This window comes from Misgurnus anguillicaudatus, chromosome 16 (genome assembly GCF_027580225.2).
Source record: "Misgurnus anguillicaudatus chromosome 16, ASM2758022v2, whole genome shotgun sequence".
Classification (NCBI taxonomy): Eukaryota; Metazoa; Chordata; class Actinopteri; order Cypriniformes; family Cobitidae; genus Misgurnus; species Misgurnus anguillicaudatus.
In genome coordinates, this window is record NC_073352.2 from 1,092,069 (window position 1) to 1,115,481 (window position 23,413).

General features: G+C 39.8%; 2 protein-coding genes across 2 annotated transcripts; one reads left to right on the top strand and one right to left on the bottom strand.

Moving 5' to 3' along the window:
• The first annotated feature begins 541 nt into the window (after window positions 1-541).
• Window positions 542-2,202, top strand: LOC141350001 (uncharacterized). The gene is made up of 2 exons (XM_073853994.1): window positions 542-959; window positions 1,242-2,202. The coding sequence occupies exons 1-2, from the start codon at window positions 554-556 to the stop codon at window positions 1,754-1,756; spliced, it is 921 nt and encodes a 306-aa protein (XP_073710095.1). The 5' UTR covers window positions 542-553; the 3' UTR covers window positions 1,757-2,202.
• Window positions 2,203-2,410: 208 nt separating this feature from the next.
• On the bottom strand, window positions 2,411-4,639 carry LOC129447599 (uncharacterized). The gene is made up of 2 exons (XM_055209376.2): window positions 4,259-4,639; window positions 2,411-3,598 (listed from the first exon to the last, which is right to left on the bottom strand). The coding sequence occupies exons 1-2, from the start codon at window positions 4,483-4,485 to the stop codon at window positions 2,554-2,556; spliced, it is 1,272 nt and encodes a 423-aa protein (XP_055065351.2). The 5' UTR covers window positions 4,486-4,639; the 3' UTR covers window positions 2,411-2,553.
• Between the last annotated feature and the right edge of the window lie 18,774 nt (window positions 4,640-23,413).

Here is a 23,413-nt window from a genome sequence, read left to right on the forward strand (position 1 = left end):
CCATGAGTGTTTGCTTTCATTTGATACCATTTTTATGTATATGGGCCTTGTGGTTGTGGAGATTTTAACATTTATTGTTGGATTGTCGAGTTGAGCTGGAAACCAAAAAAATTGTCCTTAAATCGCTTCCACAAGTAAAAAAATAATAATTCAGCTTGACAACCACCCTAATCTCTTACCTATAGGTGTCTTCTAACAAAAAAAATAGGGTGACAGCTTGTACCAAAACATGTCCGCAAAAGTCTTAACGGAAGCCCTTTTCAGAATTGGCCCCCTGACTAAGGAGCATTCTAAGGACCTACTCACACTAGCCAGTTTGAACCGTGCCCGAGTGCGTTTGACCACCAAAGCGCGGTTCGTTTGACTAGTGTGAGTGCTCCGAACCGTGCCCGGGCGCGGCTCGATTAGCCGGCCCTGGCCCGCTTGGAAGAGGTGGGCCAGAGCACGGTTCAGTTGGACTCAGGCGCGGTTCGCATGCAGTATGAGCGCTAACTGTGCTGGAGTACGGAACAGGACGCGTGACGTCACGGTTTTGCGACGCTCCAAAACCAACATGGCGGGGAAAGGGTCGCTTTGGTCTGCGGCAGAGGTGCAATGCTTGTTGGAAATTTGGGCAGATGAGAGCATACAAGAACAGCTGGACAAAACGCATAAAAACTCAGATATATTTAGAAAAATCCGTGACTATCTTCTTCGTCATGGATATCAAAGAACTACCGAGCAGTGTAGAGACAAGGTAAAGAAACTGCGGGGACAGTATTTGAGGGTACGGGATGCACTCCGTAAATCGGGCAGCTCTGCAGAAGAAAAGGACAAATTTCAATGGTATGACGCTATCGACAGTATAATTGGCAGCAAACCTTCTAGCCAACCGAATGTGCTGGAGTCCCATCCGCGAAGATCGCTGGATTCTACGTCATCTGATACGGAGAACACAGGACTGGAGAGATCACAGAGCTGTGAGTAACGTTAACATACATGCCAGTTCCATTTGATATCTATTCTGTTAAATCAGTCTGTGCATGTCCTTAAAGTAAATTACGCAAGGTTTTACTACGAATCCAACCAAGAAACCATGGTTACTGTAGTAAAATCGTGGTGTCCACAAACTGACCATGGGTATGCAGTTAAAACTGGGTTATACTACAACAATTAAAAATTGAGTTTACGTAAGGGATGTTTGTTTAATGTTATTATTAAAATGATTACCTTTTGTGTTTATTTTGCTTTTATTTTTGTAGTAACATCGGTCAATTCAATCGCTTCAAACACTGGTGATGAGACACAGGATACATCAGATAACACTGAGACAATACCTTCAGAGCAAGGCAAAAAGAGAAAGAGAAAGGTAGAAGTGAGTGAAATGATGACTGCCTTTCTAGATATGCAGAAAAGGCAGAATGAAGAATTCATTCAAGGGGAGAACTTGCGTTACCAGCAAGAAAAAGAAATGTTTGATAACTGGATGAAGGCTCAAGTACAGATGGAGGAGCGTCGACTGCAACTACAAAGGGAGGAACGCCAAGAAACAAACATGATGTTCCTGCAAACCATGAACAGACTGTTTGATGCCATGATTCCCTCACACTCTCATCACCAGCCCTCTCCTCAACATCCCTCTCCTCATGCTCCTCCTCCTCCTACACCTCCTCCTCCTGCTACACATCATCCTCATCTGCAGTATCCTTACCATGCTGAGACATCATCATCCTACTCTGAGCTTGATAACTCTACACATGTTTATCGCAACCTGTAAAGGCACAGTTGTTCACGTCCATGTTTGTATGTTGTTATTGTGTTTGGACGTTGCCTTTCATTATAAGGGTTATTTAAGTTTTATCTTGTTTTAATTAATAACATGTTTGTCATAGGTAAATATGACCAAAAGTTGTTTAATTTCCTGTAACATATATTTATGCAGTTTACCCTAACACTACGCACTACCTCAAACCTCTACACTTTATAATTCTAACTCGAACCTCTACAATATATACCACACACTTCCAAAAATTATACACCACACACATTAGGTAACCTATAGTTCTCTCAAACCTTTCCATATACACTTACTGGACTTCACACAAACTTTTTGAATTTCATGTTTATATACGCTCTTCTATGCTGTATTGAATAATGACACTCAGGTATGTTTGCAAATTGAAGTAAGGTATACTGCAAGCAAATTGTCATTTTTGAGAAAACTTCTTTCACAGCAGTGCCTGGTTACATAGCACTTTGTATTTGATTTATTGTCTTATTTTGTTTCACCACAGTACATGTTTGTGTTCTGTGAAGTACTGTTTTTTTTTCCTGTGAGAAGTGCTCCTGAGTTTATGATTAAAACTTTTTTGGCCTCATCTTATGTTTTGTGTGTTATTTGTAAATAACTCCTGCACTGTTCTTGAAATCATCAATATGACTTTATTGACAACAGCACAAAAATAAGTCATAGTAAACCAATAAGTACAACAAATATACATGCACTGAATGTAGTAGCGGCATGACACAGAAGTATGTAATGAAAACCATCCTCTTGAAATATACACTCTCTCTTTACAAATTTGAGAAATATGAACACAATGCATCTCTGGTGGCATTTGAACTAGTGGCTGTATTACGAGGATTACATTCACTGTTCAGATTTTCCTCTTCTGTGGCAATCTCCTCACATTCCTCACCATTTACTTGACAAAAATTGTGCAGAACGCAACATGCGCTGATAATAGTGTTTATGTTGTGTATGCGGCAATCACACCTCTTCATTAAGCATCTCCACCTTCCTTTCAGGAGGCCAAATGCCCTTTCAACAGTCATCCGTGCCTTGCTGAGGCGGTTGTTGAAGGTGGCCTGTGCAGGGGTTGTTTGTTCATTTTCTGGATAAGGTTTCATCAACCAAGGCAGTAACGGATATGCAGCATCCCCCAAAATCACCACTGGCACATCTACTCCTTCAAACCTCACTGTTATCCGAGGGAAAAGTGTATTACTCTGACCCCTCTCAAACAAGGATGAATTGGCAAAAACTCTTGCATCATGAACCTTGCCCGGCCATCCCACATTAATGTCCCAGAACATAAGTCGGTTGTCAACCACACCTTGCAGAATAACAGAGTAGAAACCTTTCCGGTTGTAGTAGTCTGCAGAGCTAACAGGTGGAGCCAAAATCCCAATGTGAGTGCCATCAATTGCTCCTCCACATTGTGGGAAGCCCCACCTGTCTCTGAATCCCTGAATTATGCTTTCAAACTCCTGTTCAGAGGGTGTTCTGATGAAAAGGGGAAGCAAATTTTTCACAATTGCAGAGGCTACATGGTTGGTAATGCTAACAGCAGTCGACTGACCAATCCCAAATAAATGGGAGATGGTTCGGTACTCTACATTTGTGCCCAGTCTCCATATGCATATTGCAACACGTTGGTCCACGGGCACTGGTTTTCTGAATGAAGTGGTCTGTCTTTGAAGGTGCGGCTGCAGGCTGTTGCACAACTGCAAGAATGATGTCCTTCTCATTCTGAAATTAGCCTTCCACTCACAGTCTGTCCAGCTGCTGAGAACATGCTGCCACCACACACCAGATCTCTGCCGAATCCATATGGTCCTGCAGCAGAATAGAGAAATATTGTTACCTGTATATAGTTTATGCATAACAGCATTACAGCACTTTGAAGTGTAATTAGATAAACAACAAAATACAGCTCCAGTGCATACATAACAGGTATGTGTCCCGTTGAATACAAGTGTGTTAATAGAAGAATGTAGCTAATATTAACCCGCAAATGATATTAAAGGGATAGCTCACTTTAAAATGAAAATTCTGTCATCATTTACTCATCCTCATGATGTTCTAAACCTGTATGAATTTCTTTTTTCTGATAAACACAAAAAAAGATATTTTGAGAAGTGATGGTAAACACACAGCAGTTAGTGACCATATACTTCCATAGTAGTAATAAAAAAATGGAATTTAATGGGTACCGTTACCTGTGTGCTTACCATAATTTATCAAAATATTTTCTTCATCATTTATCACAATACATACAAAATATTTGTCCTACTAAGTAAGCTAATGGTGATGAGTAAATGATGACAGAATTTTTATTTTAAAGTGAACTATCCCTTTAAGTTACATGATTATTAGCTTTAGAACGCTACTGTCGTAATAATAAAAAAACAAAGATATATTATATAAACATATTGAATTTCAAATTTCACAATACACTTTTCATTTGTGTTCAATGACATTTCAGTATATTCTTACCTTGTCGATGTACGGGAACTGTAGTCCGTAATCAAAGCTGCAAAGTCCTTGCTGCACTTCAGCTGGTACCTTGCAAACCTCCTCATACGAGCAGCACGATTACGTGACCATTTTCGTGCCACAAAGGCGATAGATTTGTTTAGCAACAGGCTGTGAGAAGGCTGTGGACCACCGTGGACCAACCGACTTAAAATTATCCACAGAGTAAACAGAGCGATGGACTCCATTGTGTTCAGTCACACCGCCGCTCTTCCTGTTTATCCCGAAACCGTCGCACCATAATGACGTAGGCGTGCTCCGGTACGCGCCATAATGACGTAAGCGTGCTCCGGCACGAATGCTGAAACGCTATGTGAGTGCAGGCCAGAGGGGGAGTAGGGGAGGGGGGACAATCGCGCTGGGGCACGGTTTGGTTTGATTTGTATAATGTGAGTACGCCCTAAGCCGTTAAAAGTGATTTCCAGCTCAGAAAAGCAGTTTAGAGTGAAAAATCAACGTTTCAGGCTGAAATGTGACTTTTCATGCAAAAGTGCACAACTCTGCTTAAAATGCTGCAGGAGCATTCTAAGCCGTTTAAAGTGATTTCCAGCTCAGAAAAGCAGTTTAGAGTGAAAAATCAACGTTTCAGGCTGAAATGTGACTTTTCATGCAAAAGTGCACAACTCTGCTTAAAATGCTTACAGGAGCATTCTAACGATGAAACAAGCCGTTTAAAGTGATTTCCAGCTCAGAAAAGCAGTTTAGAGTGAAAAATCAACGTTTCAGGCTGAAATGTGACTTTTCATGCAAAAGTGCACAACTCTGCTTAAAATGCTTACAGGAGCATTCTAACGATGAAACAAGCCGTTTAAAGTGATTTCCAGCTCAGAAAAGCAGTTTAGAGTGAAAAATCAACGTTTCAGGCTGAAATGTGACTTTTCATGCAAAAGTGCACAACTCTGCTTAAAATGCTTACAGGAGCATTCTAAGCCGTTTAAAGTGATTTCCAGCTCAGAGAAGCAGTTTAGAGTGAAAAATCAACGTTTCAGGCTGAAATGTGACTTTTCATGCAAAAGTGCACAACTCTGCTTAAAATGCTTACAGGAGCATTCTAAGCCGTTTAAAGTGATTTCCAGCTCAGAGAAGCAGTTTAGAGTGAAAAATCAACGTTTCAGGCTGAAATGTGACTTTTCATGCAACAGTGCACAACTCTGCTTAAAATGCTTACAGGAGCATTCTAAGCCGTTTAAAGTGATTTCCAGCTCAGAGAAGCAGTTTAGAGTGAAAAATCAACGTTTCAGGCTGAAATGTGACTTTTCATGCAACAGTGCACAACTCTGCTTAAAATGCTTACAGGAGCATTCTAACGATGAAACAAGCAGTTTCAAGTGATTTCCAGCTCAGAAAAGCAGTTTAGAGTGAAAAATCAACGTTTCAGGCTGAAATGTGACTTTTCATGCAAAAGTGCACAACTCTGCTTAAAATGCTTACAGGAGCATTCTAAGCCGTTTAAAGTGATTTCCAGCTCAGAAAAGCAGTTTATAGTGAAAAATCAACGTTTCAGGCTGAAATGTGACTTTTCATGCAAAAGTGCACAACTCTGCTTAAAATGCTTACAGGAGCATTCTAAGCCGTTTAAAGTGATTTCCAGCTCAGAAAAGCAGTTTAGAGTGAAAAATCAACGTTTCAGGCTGAAATGTGACTTTTCATGCAAAAGTGCACAACTCTGCTTAAAATGCTTACAGGAGCATTCTAAAGATGAAACAAGCCGTTTAAAGTGATTTCCAGCTCAGAAAAGCAGTTTAGAGTGAAAAATCAACGTTTCAGGCTGAAATGTGACTTTTCATGCAAAAGTGCACAACTCTGCTTAAAATACTTACAGGAGCATTCTAAGCCGTTTAAAGTGATTTCCAGCTCAGAAAAGCAGTTTAGAGTGAAAAATCAACGTCTCAGGCTGAAATGTGACTTTTCATGCAAAAGTGCACAACTCTGCTTAAAATGCTTACAGGAGCATTCTAACGATGAAACAAGCCGTTTAAAGTGATTTCCAGCTCAGAAAAGCAGTTTAGAGTGAAAAATCAACGTTTCAGGCTGAAATGTGACTTTTCATGCAAAAGTGCACAACTCTGCTTAAAATGCTTACAGGAGCATTCTAACGATGAAACAAGCCGTTTAAAGTGATTTCCAGCTCAGAAAAGCATTTTAGAGTGAAAAATCAACGTTTCAGGCTGAAACGAGCTCCGCATATGTTTTTGTGTTTTTGTTAGTTTGTCCTGTCTTTAGTTATATTCCTGCCATCAGTTTCACTAGGGACGAACTGCTGAACATTCGGCAGAACGCACCACAAGATGTTTTTCCGGATTTCAATTATTCAGATGTTTTAGTGAACGTTGTTATCGGAGGAGCGGCGGCGCTGATCAAGCGCTTCAGGACGCGCAGACGGGGGAAATGAGCTGGAGCGCTCGTCAGACTCAGGATGCCCGGATTTCGAACGCCGTTGCCTAGTATCCATCTGGCAAATCTCCGCTCTCTACCCAACAAAACGGACGAACTACTTCTACTTTCTCGGACTAATAAGGATTTCACACACTCTGCTGCTCTGTGTTTCACGGAAACCTGGCTGAACGAAGCCATTCCGGACAGCGCGTTACATCTACCGGACTTTCATCTGTACAGAGCGGATCGCGACATGGAGTCAACGGGGAAAACGCGCGGTGGTGGGACATGCTTTTACATCAACAGAAGGTGGTGTACCGATGTAACGGTGTTAAGGAAAATGTGCTGTCCTGATGTGGAAGTACTCTTCATTAACTGTAAGCCGTTCTACTCGCCGCGGGAGTTTTCCTCGCTCGTTCTCATCAGTGTTTACATCCATCCTCAAGCGCATGTGAGCTCAGCTTTACAGGAACTCGCTGATCTGATCGCAGAAACAGAACAACAACACCCGGACTCTGTTCTTATCATTCTCGGAGACTTTAATCAGGCAAAACTCACACGTGAGCTGCCTAAATTCAAACAGCACATTACATGCCCCACCAGAGGCAATAATATTTTGGACCATTGCTACACCACAACAAAGGATGCATTTCACTCTGTTCCACATGCAGCTTTGGGACATTCTGATCACCTTCTGGTTCATCTTATACCGTCCTACAGGCAGAAACTAAAATCAGCTAAACCTGTATCAAGGACTGTAAAAAGATGGACTATTGAAGCAGAGCAGGATTTACAATCTTGTTTTGACCTCACTGACTGGAGTGTTTTTGAAGCTGCTGCCAGCGATCTGGACGAGCTCACAGAGACTGTAACATCATACATCAGTTTCTGTGAGGATATGTGTATTCCTACAAAGACTCAAATAATTTACAATAATGATAAACCGTGGTTCACTGCAAAACTCAGACAGCTCCGTCAGGCCAAAGAAGATGCTTACTTGAAGGGGGACAATGTCTTGTATAAACAGGCTAAATACACATTGGAAAAGGAGATCAAAGTGGCAAAGAGGAATTATTCTGGAAAAATAAGGACTCAGTTCACTTCCAACGACTCCGCATCAGTGTGGAAAAGTCTAAAGAAGATCACCAATTACAAGACACCACCTCCCAGCACTGTAGAGAATCAACGACTGGCAGACGATCTGAATGAGTTTTACTGCAGGTTTGAAAGAACACCCATCACCTGCCCTGAACGCCTCCCCACAAAACCATTCACACCCTTCACAACTCCTGCAACCAGCCCTGAATGCCTCTCCAAACTATCGTTCACACCATTAACAGCTCCTGCAACCCATCCTGAACACCTCTCCAATCAAGCACTCTCACCATTCTCACCTCTTGCATCTCCCCTCTCCCCCATACCTGCAATTCAGATCAGCGAGGATGCGGTGCGCCAGGTCTTCCAGAGGCAGAAAAGGAAAAAAGCACCAGGCCCAGATTGTGTTACACCAGCCTGTTTGAAATCCTGTGCTGACCAGCTGGCCCCCATCTTCACACAGATCTTCAACAGATCGCTGGAGCTGTGCGAAGTCCCTTCATGCCTCAAACGTTCCACCATCATCCCCATCCCTAAGAAACCCAAAATTACAGGACTAAATGACTACAGGCCTGTGGCTCTAACGTCTGTAGTCATGAAGTCATTTGAAAAACTGGTGCTGGCCCACCTGAAGGACATCACTGGACCCTTGCTGGATCCTCTTCAGTTTGCCTACAGAGCAAACAGGTCTGTGGATGATGCAGTAAACATTGGACTGCATTATGTTCTGCAACACCTGGACAGACCGGGGACTTATGTGAGGATCCTGTTTGTGGACTTCAGCTCGGCCTTCAACACGATCATCCCAAACCTCCTCCTGCCCAAACTAAATCAGCTCTCCGTGCCCACCTCCGTCTGTCAGTGGACCAACAGCTTCCTGACAGACAGCTAGTGAGGCTGGGAAAATATACATCCAGCACCCGTATAATCAGCACCGGAGCTCCCCAGGGCTGCGTTCTCTCCCCACTGCTCTTCTCCCTGTACACCAACGATTGCACATCTAAGGACCCCTCTGTCAAGCTCCTGAAGTTTGCAGATGACACCACACTCATCGGCCTCATTCAGGACGGTGACGAGTCTGCTTACAGACAGGAGGTAAAAGAGCTGGCTGTCTGGTGCAGTCTCAACAACCTTGAGCTGAACACGATCAAAACAGTGGAGATGATTGTGGACTTCAGGAGAAACCCCCCTGCACTCCCTCCACTCACCATCATGGACAGCACTGTGACTGCAGTAGAGGCATTCAGGTTCCTGGGAACCACCATCTCTCAGGACCTGAAATGGGACATTCACATTGACTCCATTGTGAAAAAGGCCCAGCAGAGGTTGTATTTCCTTCGCCAGCTGAGGAAGTTTAACCTGCCACAGGAGCTGCTGAAACAGTTCTACTCCACCATCATTGAATCCACCCTCTGCACTTCAGTAACTGTCTGGTTCAGCTCAGCTTCTAAATCTGACCTCAGAAGACTACAGAGAGTAGTCCGGACTGCTGAGCGAATCATCGGTTCAACTCTCCTATCTATTCAAGAACTGTACTTATCCAGAGTGAGAAAAAGGGCTGTTAAAATCTCTCTGGACCCCTCACATCCAGCACACTCCCTCTTTGAACTGTTGCCATCTGGTCGACGCTACAGAGCACTACGCACTAGAACGACCAGACACAGGACCAGTTTCTTCCCTCAGGCAATCCATCTTATGAACAGCTGACAATAACGGCGAACACACTACACTTTATATTTATATACACACACACTTTATTTATCTAACACCATACTTAGTATACACTTAAATTTTGCACACAATATATGTATATACATAACTTCACTGTGTAATATACCTGCCTACAATTGTCATTTGTATACTATCATTCACTGTCTATATATTTGTATTTTTTATTCCTTATTATGTGTTTTTTGTTCTGTCACTGTCATTCTGTTGTATTGTGGAGCTTCTGTCACGAAAACAAATTCCTCGTATGTGTAAACATACCTGGCAATAAAAAGCTCATTCATTCATTCATTCATGTGACTTTTCATGCAAAAGTGCACAACTCTGCTTAAAATGCTTACAGGAGCCTTCTAACGATGAAACAAGCCGTTTAAAGTGATTTCCAGCTCAGAAAAGCAGTTTAGAGTGAAAAATCAACGTTTCAGGCTGAAATGTGACTTTTCATGCAAAAGTGCACAACTCTGCTTAAAATGCTTACAGGAGCATTCTAACGATGAAACAAGCCGTTTAAAGTGATTTCCAGCTCAGAAAAGCAGTTTAGAGTGAAAAATCAACGTTTCAGGCTGAAATGTGACTTTTCATGCAAAAGTGCACAACTCTGCTTAAAATGCTTACAGGAGCATTCTAACGATGAAACAAGCCGTTTAAAGTGATTTCCAGCTCAGAAAAGCAGTTTAGAGTGAAAAATCAACGTTTCAGGCTGAAATGTGACTTTTCATGCAAAAGTGCACAACTCTGCTTAAAATGCTTACAGGAGCATTCTAACGATGAAACAAGCCGTTTAAAGTGATTTCCAGCTCAGAAAAGCAGTTTAGAGTGAAAAATCAACGTTTCAGGCTGAAATGTGACTTTTCATGCAAAAGTGCACAACTCTGCTTAAAATGCTTACAGGAGCATTCTAACGATGAAACAAGCCGTTTAAAGTGATTTCCAGCTCAGAAAAGCAGTTTAGAGTGAAAAATCAACGTTTCAGGCTGAAATGTGACTTTTCATGCAAAAGTGCACAACTCTGCTTAGAATGCTTAGAGGAGCATTCTAACAATGAAACAAGCCGTTTAAAGTGATTTCCAGCTCAGAAAAGCAGTTTAGAGTGAAAAATCAACGTTTCAGGCTGAAATGTGACTTTTCATGCAAAAGTGCACAACTCTGCTTAAAATGCTTACAGGAGCATTCTAAGCTGTTAAAAGTGATTTCCAGCTCAGAAAAGCAGTTTAGAGTGAAAAATCAACGTTTCAGGCTGAAATGTGACTTTTCATGCAAAAGTGCAGAACTCTGCTTAAAATGCTTACAGAAGCATTCTAAGCCGTTTAAAGTGATTACCAGCTCAGAAAAGCAGTTTAGAGTGAAAAATCAACGTTTCAGGCTGAAATGTGACTTTTCATGCAAAAGTGCACAACTCTGCTTAAAATGCTTACAGGAGCATTCTAAGCCGTTTAAAGTGATTTCCAGCTCAGAAAAGCAGTTTAGAGTGAAAAATCAACGTTTCAGGCTAAAATGTGACTTTTCATGCAAAAGTGCACAACTCTGCTTAGAATGCTTAGAGGAGCATTCTAACAATGAAACAAGCCGTTTAAAGTGATTTCCAGCTCAGAAAAGCAGTTTAGAGTGAAAAATCAACGTTTCAGGCTGAAATGTGACTTTTCATGCAAAAGTGCACAACTCTGCTTAAAATGCTTACAGGAGCATTCTAAGCCGTTTAAAGTGATTACCAGCTCAGAAAAGCAGTTTAGAGTGAAAAATCAACGTTTCAGGCTGAAATGTGACTTTTCATGCAAAAGTGCACAACTCTGCTTAAAATGCTTACAGGAGCATTCTAAGCCGTTTAAAGTGATTTCCAGCTCAGAAAAGCAGTTTAGAGTGAAAAATCAACGTTTCAGGCTGAAATGTGACTTTTCATGCAAAAGTGCACAACTCTGCTTAAAATGCTTACAGGAGCATTCTAAGCTGTTAAAAGTGATTTCCAGCTCAGAAAAGCAGTTTAGAGTGAAAAATCAACGTTTCAGGCTGAAATGTGACTTTTAATGCAAAAGTGCACAACTCTGCTTAAAATGCTTATAGGAGCATTCTAAGCCGTTTAAAGTGATTTCCAGCTCAGAAAAGCAGTTTAGAGTGAAAAATCAATGTTTCAGGCTGAAATGTGACTTTTCATGCAAAAGTGCACAACTCTGCTTAAAATGCTTACAGGAGCATTCTAACGATGAAACAAGCCGTTTAAAGTGATTTCCAGCTCAGAAAAGCAGTTTAGAGTGAAAAATCAACGTTTCAGGCTAAAATGTGACTTTTCATGCAAAAGTGCACAACTCTGCTTAGAATGCTTAGAGGAGCATTCTAACAATGAAACAAGCCGTTTAAAGTGATTTCCAGCTCAGAAAAGCAGTTTAGAGTGAAAAATCAACGTTTCAGGCTGAAATGTGACTTTTCATGCAAAAGTGCACAACTCTGCTTAAAATGCTTACAGGAGCATTCTAAGCCGTTTAAAGTGATTACCAGCTCAGAAAAGCAGTTTAGAGTGAAAAATCAACGTTTCAGGCTGAAATGTGACTTTTCATGCAAAAGTGCACAACTCTGCTTAAAATGCTTACAGGAGCATTCTAAGCCGTTTAAAGTGATTTCCAGCTCAGAAAAGCAGTTTAGAGTGAAAAATCAACGTTTCAGGCTGAAATGTGACTTTTCATGCAAAAGTGCACAACTCTGCTTAAAATGCTTACAGGAGCATTCTAAGCTGTTAAAAGTGATTTCCAGCTCAGAAAAGCAGTTTAGAGTGAAAAATCAACGTTTCAGGCTGAAATGTGACTTTTAATGCAAAAGTGCACAACTCTGCTTAAAATGCTTATAGGAGCATTCTAAGCCGTTTAAAGTGATTTCCAGCTCAGAAAAGCAGTTTAGAGTGAAAAATCAATGTTTCAGGCTGAAATGTGACTTTTCATGCAAAAGTGCACAACTCTGCTTAAAATGCTTACAGGAGCATTCTAACGATGAAACAAGCCGTTTAAAGTGATTTCCAGCTCAGAAAATCAGTATAGAGTGAAAAATCAAAGTTTCAGGCTGAAATGTGACTTTTCATGCAAAAGTGCACAACTCTGCTTAAAATGCTTACAGGAGCATTCTAAGCCGTTTAAAGTGATTTCCAGCTCACAAAAGCAGTTTAGAGTGAAAAATCAACGTTTCAGGCTGAAATGTGACTTTTCATGCAAAAGTGCACAACTCTGCTTAAAATGCTTACAGGAGCCTTCTAACGATGAAACAAGCCGTTTAAAGTGATTTCCAGCTCAGAAAAACAGTTTATAGTGAAAAATCAACGTTTCAGGCTGAAATGTGACTTTTCATGCAAAAGTGCACAACTCTGCTTAAAATGCTTACAGGAGCCTTCTAACGATGAAACAAGCAGTTTAAAGTGATTTCCAGCTCAGAAAAGCAGTTTAGAGTGAAAAATCAACGTTTCAGGCTGAAATGTGACTTTTCATGCAAAAGTGCACAACTCTGCTTAAAATGCTTACAGGAGCATTCTAAGCCGTTTAAAGTGATTTCCAGCTCAGAAAAGCAGTTTAGAGTGAAAAATAAACGTTTCAGGCTGAAATGTTACTTTTAATGCAAAAGTGCACAACTCTTATTAAAATGCTTACATGAGCATTCTAACGATGAAACAAGCCGTTTAAAGTGATTTCCAGCTCAGAAAAGCAGTTTAGAGTGAAAAATCAACGTTTCAGGCTGAAATGTGACTTTTCATGCAAAAGTGCACAACTCTGCTTAAAATGCTTACAGGAGCATTCTAAGCTGTTAAAAGTGATTTCCAGCTCAGAAAAGCAGTTTAGAGTGAAAAATCAACGTTTCAGGCTGAAATGTGACTTTTCATGCAAAAGTGCAGAACTCTGCTTAAAATGCTTACAGGAGCATTCTAAGTCGTTAAAAGTGATTTCCAGCTCAGAAAAGCAGTTTAGAGTGAAAAATCAACGTTTCAGGCTGAAATGTGACTTTTCATGCAACAGTGCACAACTCTGCTTAAAATGCTTACAGGAGCATTCTAACGATGAAACAAGCCGTTTAAAGTGATTTCCAGCTCAGAAAAGCAGTTTAGAGTGAAAAATCAACGTTTCAGGCTGAAATGTGACTTTTCATGCAAAAGTGCACAACTCTGCTTAAAATGCTTACAGGAGCATTCTAAGCCGTTTAAAGTGATTTCCAGCTCAGAAAAGCAGTTTAGAGTGAAAAATCAACATTTCAGGCTGAAATGTGACTTTTCATGCAAAAGTGCACAACTCTGCTTAAAATGCTTACAGGAGCATTCTAACGATGAAACAAGCCGTTTAAAGTGATTTCCAGCTCAGAAAAGCAGGTTAGAGTGAAAAATCAACGTTTCAGGCTGAAATGTGACTTTTCATGCAAAAGTGCACAACTCTGCTTAAAATGCTTACAGGAGCATTCTAAGCCGTTTAAAGTGATTTCCAGCTCAGAAAAGCAGTTTAGAGTGAAAAATCAACGTTTCAGGCTGAAATGTGACTTTTCATGCAAAAGTGCACAACTCTGCTTAAAATGCTTACAGGACCATTCTAAGCTGTTAAAAGTGATTTCCAGCTCAGAAAAGCAGTTTAGAGTGAAAAATCAACGTTTCAGGCTGAAATGTGACTTTTCATGCAAAAGTGCACAACTCTGCTTAAAATGCTTACAGGAGCATTCTAAGCCGTTTAAAGTGATTTCCAGCTCAGAAAAGCAGTTTAGAGTGAAAAATCAACGTTTCAGGCTGAAATGTGACTTTTCATGCAAAAGTGCACAACTCTGCTTAAAATGCTTACAGGAGCATTCTAAGCCGTTTAAAGTGATTTCCAGCTCAGAAAAGCAGTTTAGAGTGAAAAATCAACATTTCAGGCTGAAATGTGACTTTTCATGCAAAAGTGCACAACTCTGCTTAAAATGCTTACAGGAGCATTCTAACGATGAAACAAGCCGTTTAAAGTGATTTCCAGCTCAGAAAAGCAGGTTAGAGTGAAAAATCAACGTTTCAGGCTGAAATGTGACTTTTCATGCAAAAGTGCACAACTCTGCTTAAAATGCTTACAGGAGCATTCTAAGCCGTTTAAAGTGATTTCCAGCTCAGAAAAGCAGTTTAGAGTGAAAAATCAACGTTTCAGGCTGAAATGTGACTTTTCATGCAAAAGTGCACAACTCTGCTTAAAATGCTTACAGGAGCATTCTAACTATGAAACAAGCCGTTTAAAGTGATTTCCAGCTCAGAAAAGCAGTTTAGAGTGAAAAATCAACGTTTCAGGCTGAAATGTGACTTTTCATGCAAAAGTGCACAACTCTGCTTAAAATGCTTACAGGAGCATTCTAACGATGAAACAAGACGTTTAAAGTGATTTCCAGCTCAGAAAAGCAGTTTAGAGTGAAAAATCAACGTTTCAGGCTGAAATGTGACTTTTCATGCAAAAGTGCACAACTCTGCTTAAAATGCTTACAGGAGCATTCTAAGCCGTTTAAAGTGATTTCCAGCTCAGAAAAGCAGTTTAGAGTGAAAAATCAACGTTTCAGGCTGAAATGTGACTTTTCATGCAAAAGTGCACAACTCTGCTTAAAATGCTTACAGGAGCATTCTAACGATGAAACAAGCCGTTTAAAGTGATTTCCAGCTCAGAAAAGCAGTTTAGAGTGAAAAATCAACGTTTCAGGCTGAAATGTGACTTTTCATGCAAAAGTGCACAACTCTGCTTAAAATGCTTACAGGAGCATTCTAAGCTGTTAAAAGTGATTTCCAGCTCAGAAAAGCAGTTTAGAGTGAAAAATCAACGTTTCAGGCTGAAATGTGACTTTTCATGCAAAAGTGCAGAACTCTGCTTAAAATGCTTACAGGAGCATTCTAAGTCGTTAAAAGTGATTTCCAGCTCAGAAAAGCAGTTTAGAGTGAAAAATCAACGTTTCAGGCTGAAATGTGACTTTTCATGCAACAGTGCACAACTCTGCTTAAAATGCTTACAGGAGCATTCTAACGATGAAACAAGCCGTTTAAAGTGATTTCCAGCTCAGAAAAGCATTTCAGAGTGAAAAATCAACGTTTCAGGCTGAAATGTGACTTTTCATGCAAAAGTGCACAACTCTGCTTAAAATGCTTACAGGAGCATTCTAAGCCGTTTAAAGTGATTTCCAGCTCAGAAAAGCAGTTTAGAGTGAAAAATCAACATTTCAGGCTGAAATGTGACTTTTCATGCAAAAGTGCACAACTCTGCTTAAAATGCTTACAGGAGCATTCTAACGATGAAACAAGCCGTTTAAAGTGATTTCCAGCTCAGAAAAGCAGGTTAGAGTGAAAAATCAACGTTTCAGGCTGAAATGTGACTTTTCATGCAAAAGTGCACAACTCTGCTTAAAATGCTTACAGGAGCATTCTAAGCCGTTTAAAGTGATTTCCAGCTCAGAAAAGCAGTTTAGAGTGAAAAATCAACGTTTCAGGCTGAAATGTGACTTTTCATGCAAAAGTGCACAACTCTGCTTAAAATGCTTACAGGAGCATTCTAAGCTGTTAAAAGTGATTTCCAGCTCAGAAAAGCAGTTTAGAGTGAAAAATCAACGTTTCAGGCTGAAATGTGACTTTTCATGCAAAAGTGCACAACTCTGCTTAAAATGCTTACAGGAGCATTCTAAGCCGTTTAAAGTGATTTCCAGCTCAGAAAAGCAGTTTAGAGTGAAAAATCAACGTTTCAGGCTGAAATGTGACTTTTCATGCAAAAGTGCACAACTCTGCTTAAAATGCTTACAGGAGCATTCTAAGCCGTTTAAAGTGATTTCCAGCTCAGAAAAGCAGTTTAGAGTGAAAAATCAACGTTTCAGGCTGAAATGTGACTTTTCATGCAAAAGTGCACAACTCTGCTTAAAATGCTTACAGGAGCATTCTAACGATGAAAAACAAGCCGTTTAAAGTGATTTCCAGCTCAGAAAAGCAGTTTAGAGTGAAAAATCAACGTTTCAGGCTGAAATGTGACTTTTCATGCAAAAGTGCACAACTCTGCTTAAAATGCTTACAGGAGCATTCTAAGCCGTTTAAAGTGATTTCCAGCTCAGAAAAGCAGTTTAGAGTGAAAAATTAACGTTTCAGGCTGAAATGTGACTTTTCATGCAAAAGTGCACAACTCTGCTTAAAATGCTTACAGGAGCATTCTAACGATGAAAAACAAGCCGTTTAAAGTGATTTCCAGCTCAGAAAAGCAGTTTAGAGTGAAAAATCAACGTTTCAGGCTGAAATGTGACTTTTCATGCAAAAGTGCACAACACTGCTTAAAATGCTTACAGGAGCATTCTAAGCCGTTTAAAGTGATTTCCAGCTCAGAAAAGCAGTTTAGAGTGAAAAATTAACGTTTCAGGCTGAAATGTGACTTTTCATGCAAAAGTGCACAACTCTGCTTAAAATGCTTACAGGAGCATTCTAACGATGAAAAACAAGCCGTTTAAAGTGATTTCCAGCTCAGTAAAGCAGTTTAGAGTGAAAAATCAACGTTTCAGGCTGAAATGTGACTTTTCATGCAAAAGTGCACAACTCTGCTTAAAATGCTTACAGGAGCATTCTAAGCCGTTTAAAGTGATTTCCAGCTCAGAAAAGCAGTTTAGAGTGAAAAATCAACGTTTCAGGCTGAAATGTGACTTTTCATGCAAAAGTGCACAACTCTGCTTAAAATGCTTACAGGAGCATTCTAAGCTGTTAAAAGTGATTTCCAGCTCAGAAAAGCAGTTTAGAGTGAAAAATCAACGTTTCAGGCTGAAATGTGACTTTTCATGCAAAAGTGCAGAACTCTGCTTAAAATGCTTACAGGAGCATTCTAAGCCGTTTAAAGTGATTTCCAGCTCAGAAAAGCAGTTTAGAGTGAAAAATCAACGTTTCAGGCTGAAATGTGACTTTTCATGCAAAAGTGCACAACTCTGCTTAAAATGCTTACAGGAGCATTCTAAGCCGTTTAAAGTGATTTCCAGCTCAGAAAAGCAGTTTAGAGTGAAAAATCAACGTTTCAGGCTGAAATGTGACTTTTCATGCAAAAGTGCACAACTCTGCTTAAAATGCTTACAGGAGCATTCTAAGCCGTTTAAAGTGATTTCCAGCTCAGAAAAGCAGTTTAGAGTGAAAAATCAACGTTTCAGGCTGAAATGTGACTTTTCATGCAAAAGTGCACAACTCTGCTTAAAATGCTTACAGGAGCATTCTAAGCCGTTTAAAGTGATTTCCAGCTCAGAAAAGCAGTTTAGAGTGAAAAATCAACGTTTCAGGCTGAAATGTGACTTTTCATGCAAAAGTGCACAACTCTGCTTAAAATGCTTACAGGAGCATTCTAAGCCGTTTAAAGTGATTTCCAGCTCAGAAAAGCAGTTTAGAGTGAAAAATCAACGTTTCAGGCTGAAATGTGACTTTTCATGCAAAAGTGCACAACTCTGCTTAAAATGCTTACAGGAGCATTCTAAGCTGTTAAAAGTGATTTCCAGCTCAGAAAAGCAGTTTAGAGTGAAAAATCAACGTTTCAGGCTGAAATGTGACTTTTCATGCAAAAGTGCACAACTCTGCTTAAAATGCTTACAGGAGCATTCTAAGCCGTTTAAAGTGATTTCCAGCTCAGAAAAGCAGTTTAGAGTGAAAAATCAACGTTTCAGGCTGAAATGTGACTTTTCATGCAAAAGTGCACAACTCTGCTTAAAATGCTTACAGGAGCATTCTAACGATGAAACAAGCCGTTTAAAGTGATTTCCAGCTCAGAAAAGCAGTTTAGAGTGAAAAATCAACGTTTCAGGCTGAAATGTGACTTTTCATGCAAAAGTGCACAACTCTGCTTAAAATGCTTACAGGAGCATTCTAACAATGAAACAAGCCGTTTAAAGTGATTTCCAGCTCAGAAAAGCAGTTTAGAGTGAAAAATCAACGTTTCAGGCTGAAATGTGACTTTTCATGCAAAAGTGCACAACTCTGCTTAAAATGCTTACAGGAGCATTCTAAGCCGTTTAAAGTGATTTCCAGCTCAGAAAAGCAGTTTAGAGTGAAAAATCAACGTTTCAGGCTGAAATGTGACTTTTCATGCAAAAGTGCACAACTCTGCTTAAAATGCTTACAGGAGCATTCTAAGCCGTTTAAAGTGATTTCCAGCTCAGAAAAGCAGTTTAGAGTGAAAAATCAACGTTTCAGGCTGAAATGTGACTTTTCATGCAAAAGTGCACAACTCTGCTTAAAATGCTTACAGGAGCATTCTAAGCTGTTAAAAGTGATTTCCAGCTCAGAAAAGCAGTTTAGAGTGAAAAATCAACGTTTCAGGCTGAAATGTGACTTTTCATGCAAAAGTGCACAACTCTGCTTAAAATGCTTACAGGAGCATTCTAAGCCGTTTAAAGTGATTTCCAGCTCAGAAAAGCAGTTTAGAGTGAAAAATCAACGTTTCAGGCTGAAATGTGACTTTTCATGCAAAAGTGCACAACTCTGCTTAAAATGCTTACAGGAGCATTCTAACGATGAAACAAGCCGTTTAAAGTGATTTCCAGCTCAGAAAAGCAGTTTAGAGTGAAAAATCAACGTTTCAGGCTGAAATGTGACTTTTCATGCAAAAGTGCACAACTCTGCTTAAAATGCTTACAGGAGCATTCTAAGCCGTTTAAAGTGATTTCCAGCTCAGAAAAGCAGTTTAGAGTGAAAAATCAACGTTTCAGGCTGAAATGTGACTTTTCATGCAAAAGTGCACAACTCTGCTTAAAATGCTTACAGGAGCATTCTAACGATGAAACAAGCCGTTTAAAGTGATTTCCAGCTCAGAAAAGCAGTTTAGAGTGAAAAATCAACGTTTCAGGCTGAAATGTGACTTTTCATGCAAAAGTGCACAACTCTGCTTAAAATGCTTACAGGAGCATTCTAACGATGAAACAAGCCGTTTAAAGTGATTTCCAGCTCAGAAAAGCAGTTTAGAGTGAAAAATCAACGTTTCAGGCTGAAATGTGACTTTTCATGCAAAAGTGCACAACTCTGCTTAAAATGCTTACAGGAGCATTCTAAGCCGTTTAAAGTGATTTCCAGCTCAGAAAAGCAGTTTAGAGTGAAAAATCAACGTTTCAGGCTGAAATGTGACTTTTCATGCAAAAGTGCACAACTCTGCTTAAAATGCTTACAGGAGCATTCTAAGCCGTTTAAAGTGATTTCCAGCTCAGAAAAGCAGTTTAGAGTGAAAAATCAACGTTTCAGGCTGAAATGTGACTTTTCATGCAAAAGTGCACAACTCTGCTTAAAATGCTTACAGGAGCATTCTAAGCCGTTTAAAGTGATTTCCAGCTCAGAAAAGCAGTTTAGAGTGAAAAATCAACGTTTCAGGCTGAAATGTGACTTTTCATGCAAAAGTGCACAACTCTGCTTAAAATGCTTACAGGAGCATTCTAAGCCGTTTAAAGTGATTTCCAGCTCAGAAAAGCAGTTTAGAGTGAAAAATCAACGTTTCAGGCTGAAATGTGACTTTTCATGCAAAAGTGCACAACTCTGCTTAAAATGCTTACAGGAGCATTCTAAGCCGTTTAAAGTGATTTCCAGCTCAGAAAAGCAGTTTAGAGTGAAAAATCAACGTTTCAGGCTGAAATGTGACTTTTCATGCAAAAGTGCACAACTCTGCTTAAAATGCTTACAGGAGCATTCTAAGCCGTTTAAAGTGATTTCCAGCTCAGAAAAGCAGTTTAGAGTGAAAAATCAACGTTTCAGGCTGAAATGTGACTTTTCATGCAAAAGTGCACAACTCTGCTTAAAATGCTTACAGGAGCATTCTAAGCCGTTTAAAGTGATTTCCAGCTCAGAAAAGCAGTTTAGAGTGAAAAATCAACGTTTCAGGCTGAAATGTGACTTTTCATGCAAAAGTGCACAACTCTGCTTAAAATGCTTACAGGAGCATTCTAACGATGAAACAAGCCGTTTAAAGTGATTTCCAGCTCAGAAAAGCAGTTTAGAGTGAAAAATCAACGTTTCAGGCTGAAATGTGACTTTTCATGCAAAAGTGCACAACTCTGCTTAAAATGCTTACAGGAGCATTCTAAGCCGTTTAAAGTGATTTCCAGCTCAGAAAAGCAGTTTAGAGTGAAAAATCAACGTTTCAGGCTGAAATGTGACTTTTCATGCAAAAGTGCACAACTCTGCTTAAAATGCTTACAGGAGCATTCTAAGCCGTTTAAAGTGATTTCCAGCTCAGAAAAGCAGTTTAGAGTGAAAAATCAACGTTTCAGGCTGAAATGTGACTTTTCATGCAAAAGTGCACAACTCTGCTTAAAATGCTTACAGGAGCATTCTAAGCCGTTTAAAGTGATTTCCAGCTCAGAAAAGCAGTTTAGAGTGAAAAATCAACGTTTCAGGCTGAAATGTGACTTTTCATGCAAAAGTGCACAACTCTGCTTAAAATGCTTACAGGAGCATTCTAAGCCGTTTAAAGTGATTTCCAGCTCAGAAAAGCAGTTTAGAGTGAAAAATCAACGTTTCAGGCTGAAATGTGACTTTTCATGCAAAAGTGCACAACTCTGCTTAAAATGCTTACAGGAGCATTCTAACGATGAAACAAGCCGTTTAAAGTGATTTCCAGCTCAGAAAAGCAGTTTAGAGTGAAAAATCAACGTTTCAGGCTGAAATGTGACTTTTCATGCAAAAGTGCACAACTCTGCTTAAAATGCTTACAGGAGCATTCTAACGATGAAACAAGCCGTTTAAAGTGATTTCCAGCTCAGAAAAGCAGTTTAGAGTGAAAAATCAACGTTTCAGGCTGAAATGTGACTTTTCATGCAAAAGTGCACAACTCTGCTTAAAATGCTTACAGGAGCATTCTAAGCCGTTTAAAGTGATTTCCAGCTCAGAAAAGCAGTTTAGAGTGAAAAATCAACGTTTCAGGCTGAAATGTGACTTTTCATGCAAAAGTGCACAACTCTGCTTAAAATGCTTACAGGAGCATTCTAAGCCGTTTAAAGTGATTTCCAGCTCAGAAAAGCAGTTTAGAGTGAAAAATCAACGTTTCAGGCTGAAATGTGACTTTTCATGCAAAAGTGCACAACTCTGCTTAAAATGCTTACAGGAGCATTCTAAGCTGTTAAAAGTGATTTCCAGCTCAGAAAAGCAGTTTAGAGTGAAAAATCAACGTTTCAGGCTGAAATGTGACTTTTAATGCAAAAGTGCACAACTCTGCTTAAAATGCTTACAGGAGCATTCTAAGCCGTTTAAAGTGATTTCCAGCTCAGAAAAGCAGTTTAGAGTGAAAAATCAACGTTTCAGGCTGAAATGTGACTTTTCATGCAAAAGTGCACAACTCTGCTTAAAATGCTTACAGGAGCATTCTAACGATGAAACAAGCCGTTTAAAGTGATTTCCAGCTCAGAAAAGCAGTTTAGAGTGAAAAATCAACGTTTCAGGCTGAAATGTGACTTTTCATGCAAAAGTGCACAACTCTGCTTAAAATGCTTACAGGAGCATTCTAAGCCGTTTAAAGTGATTTCCAGCTCAGAAAAGCAGTTTAGAGTGAAAAATCAACGTTTCAGGCTGAAATGTGACTTTTCATGCAAAAGTGCACAACTCTGCTTAAAATGCTTACAGGAGCATTCTAACGATGAAACAAGCCGTTTAAAGTGATTTCCAGCTCAGAAAAGCAGTTTAGAGTGAAAAATCAACGTTTCAGGCTGAAATGTGACTTTTCATGCAAAAGTGCACAACTCTGCTTAAAATGCTTACAGGAGCATTCTAACGATGAAACAAGCCGTTTAAAGTGATTTCCAGCTCAGAAAAGCAGTTTAGAGTGAAAAATCAACGTTTCAGGCTGAAATGTGACTTTTCATGCAAAAGTGCACAACTCTGCTTAAAATGCTTACAGGAGCATTCTAAGCCGTTTAAAGTGATTTCCAGCTCAGAAAAGCAGTTTAGAGTGAAAAATCAACGTTTCAGGCTGAAATGTGACTTTTCATGCAAAAGTGCACAACTCTGCTTAAAATGCTTACAGGAGCATTCTAACGATGAAACAAGCCGTTTAAAGTGATTTCCAGCTCAGAAAAGCAGTTTAGAGTGAAAAATCAACGTTTCAGGCTGAAATGTGACTTTTCATGCAAAAGTGCACAACTCTGCTTAAAATGCTTACAGGAGCATTCTAAGCTGTTAAAAGTGATTTCCAGCTCAGAAAAGCAGTTTAGAGTGAAAAATCAACGTTTCAGGCTGAAATGTGACTTTTCATGCAAAAGTGCACAACTCTGCTTAAAATGCTTACAGGAGCATTCTAAGCCGTTAAAAGTGATTTCCAGCTCAGAAAAGCAGTTTAGAGTGAAAAATCAACGTTTCAGGCTGAAATGTGACTTTTCATGCAAAAGTGCACAACTCTGCTTAAAATGCTTACAGGAGCATTCTAACGATGAAACAAGCCGTTTAAAGTGATTTCCAGCTCAGAAAAGCAGTTTAGAGTGAAAAATCAACGTTTCAGGCTGAAATGTGACTTTTCATGCAAAAGTGCACAACTCTGCTTAAAATGCTTACAGGAGCATTCTAAGCCGTTTAAAGTGATTTCCAGCTCAGAAAAGCAGTTTAGAGTGAAAAATCAACATTTCAGGCTGAAATGTGACTTTTCATGCAAAAGTGCACAACTCTGCTTAAAATGCTTACAGGAGCATTCTAACGATGAAACAAGCCGTTTAAAGTGATTTCCAGCTCAGAAAAGCAGGTTAGAGTGAAAAATCAACGTTTCAGGCTGAAATGTGACTTTTCATGCAAAAGTGCACAACTCTGCTTAAAATGCTTACAGGAGCATTCTAAGCCGTTTAAAGTGATTTCCAGCTCAGAAAAGCAGTTTAGAGTGAAAAATCAACGTTTCAGGCTGAAATGTGACTTTTCATGCAAAAGTGCACAACTCTGCTTAAAATGCTTACAGGAGCATTCTAAGCTGTTAAAAGTGATTTCCAGCTCAGAAAAGCAGT

Excerpts from the sequence above, each read along its gene's own strand:
- LOC141350001 (XM_073853994.1), top strand. The coding sequence starts at position 554 with ATGGCGGGGAAAGGGTCGCTTTGGTCTGCGGCAGAGGTGCAATGCTTG. Across the intron at positions 960-1,241 it reads ACTGGAGAGATCACAGAGCT|TAACATCGGTCAATTCAATC; the intron begins GTGAGTAACGTT and ends TTATTTTTGTAG.
- LOC129447599 (XM_055209376.2), bottom strand. The coding sequence starts at position 4,485 with ATGGAGTCCATCGCTCTGTTTACTCTGTGGATAATTTTAAGTCGGTTG. Across the intron at positions 3,599-4,258 it reads AGTTCCCGTACATCGACAAG|GACCATATGGATTCGGCAGA; the intron begins GTAAGAATATAC and ends ATTCTGCTGCAG.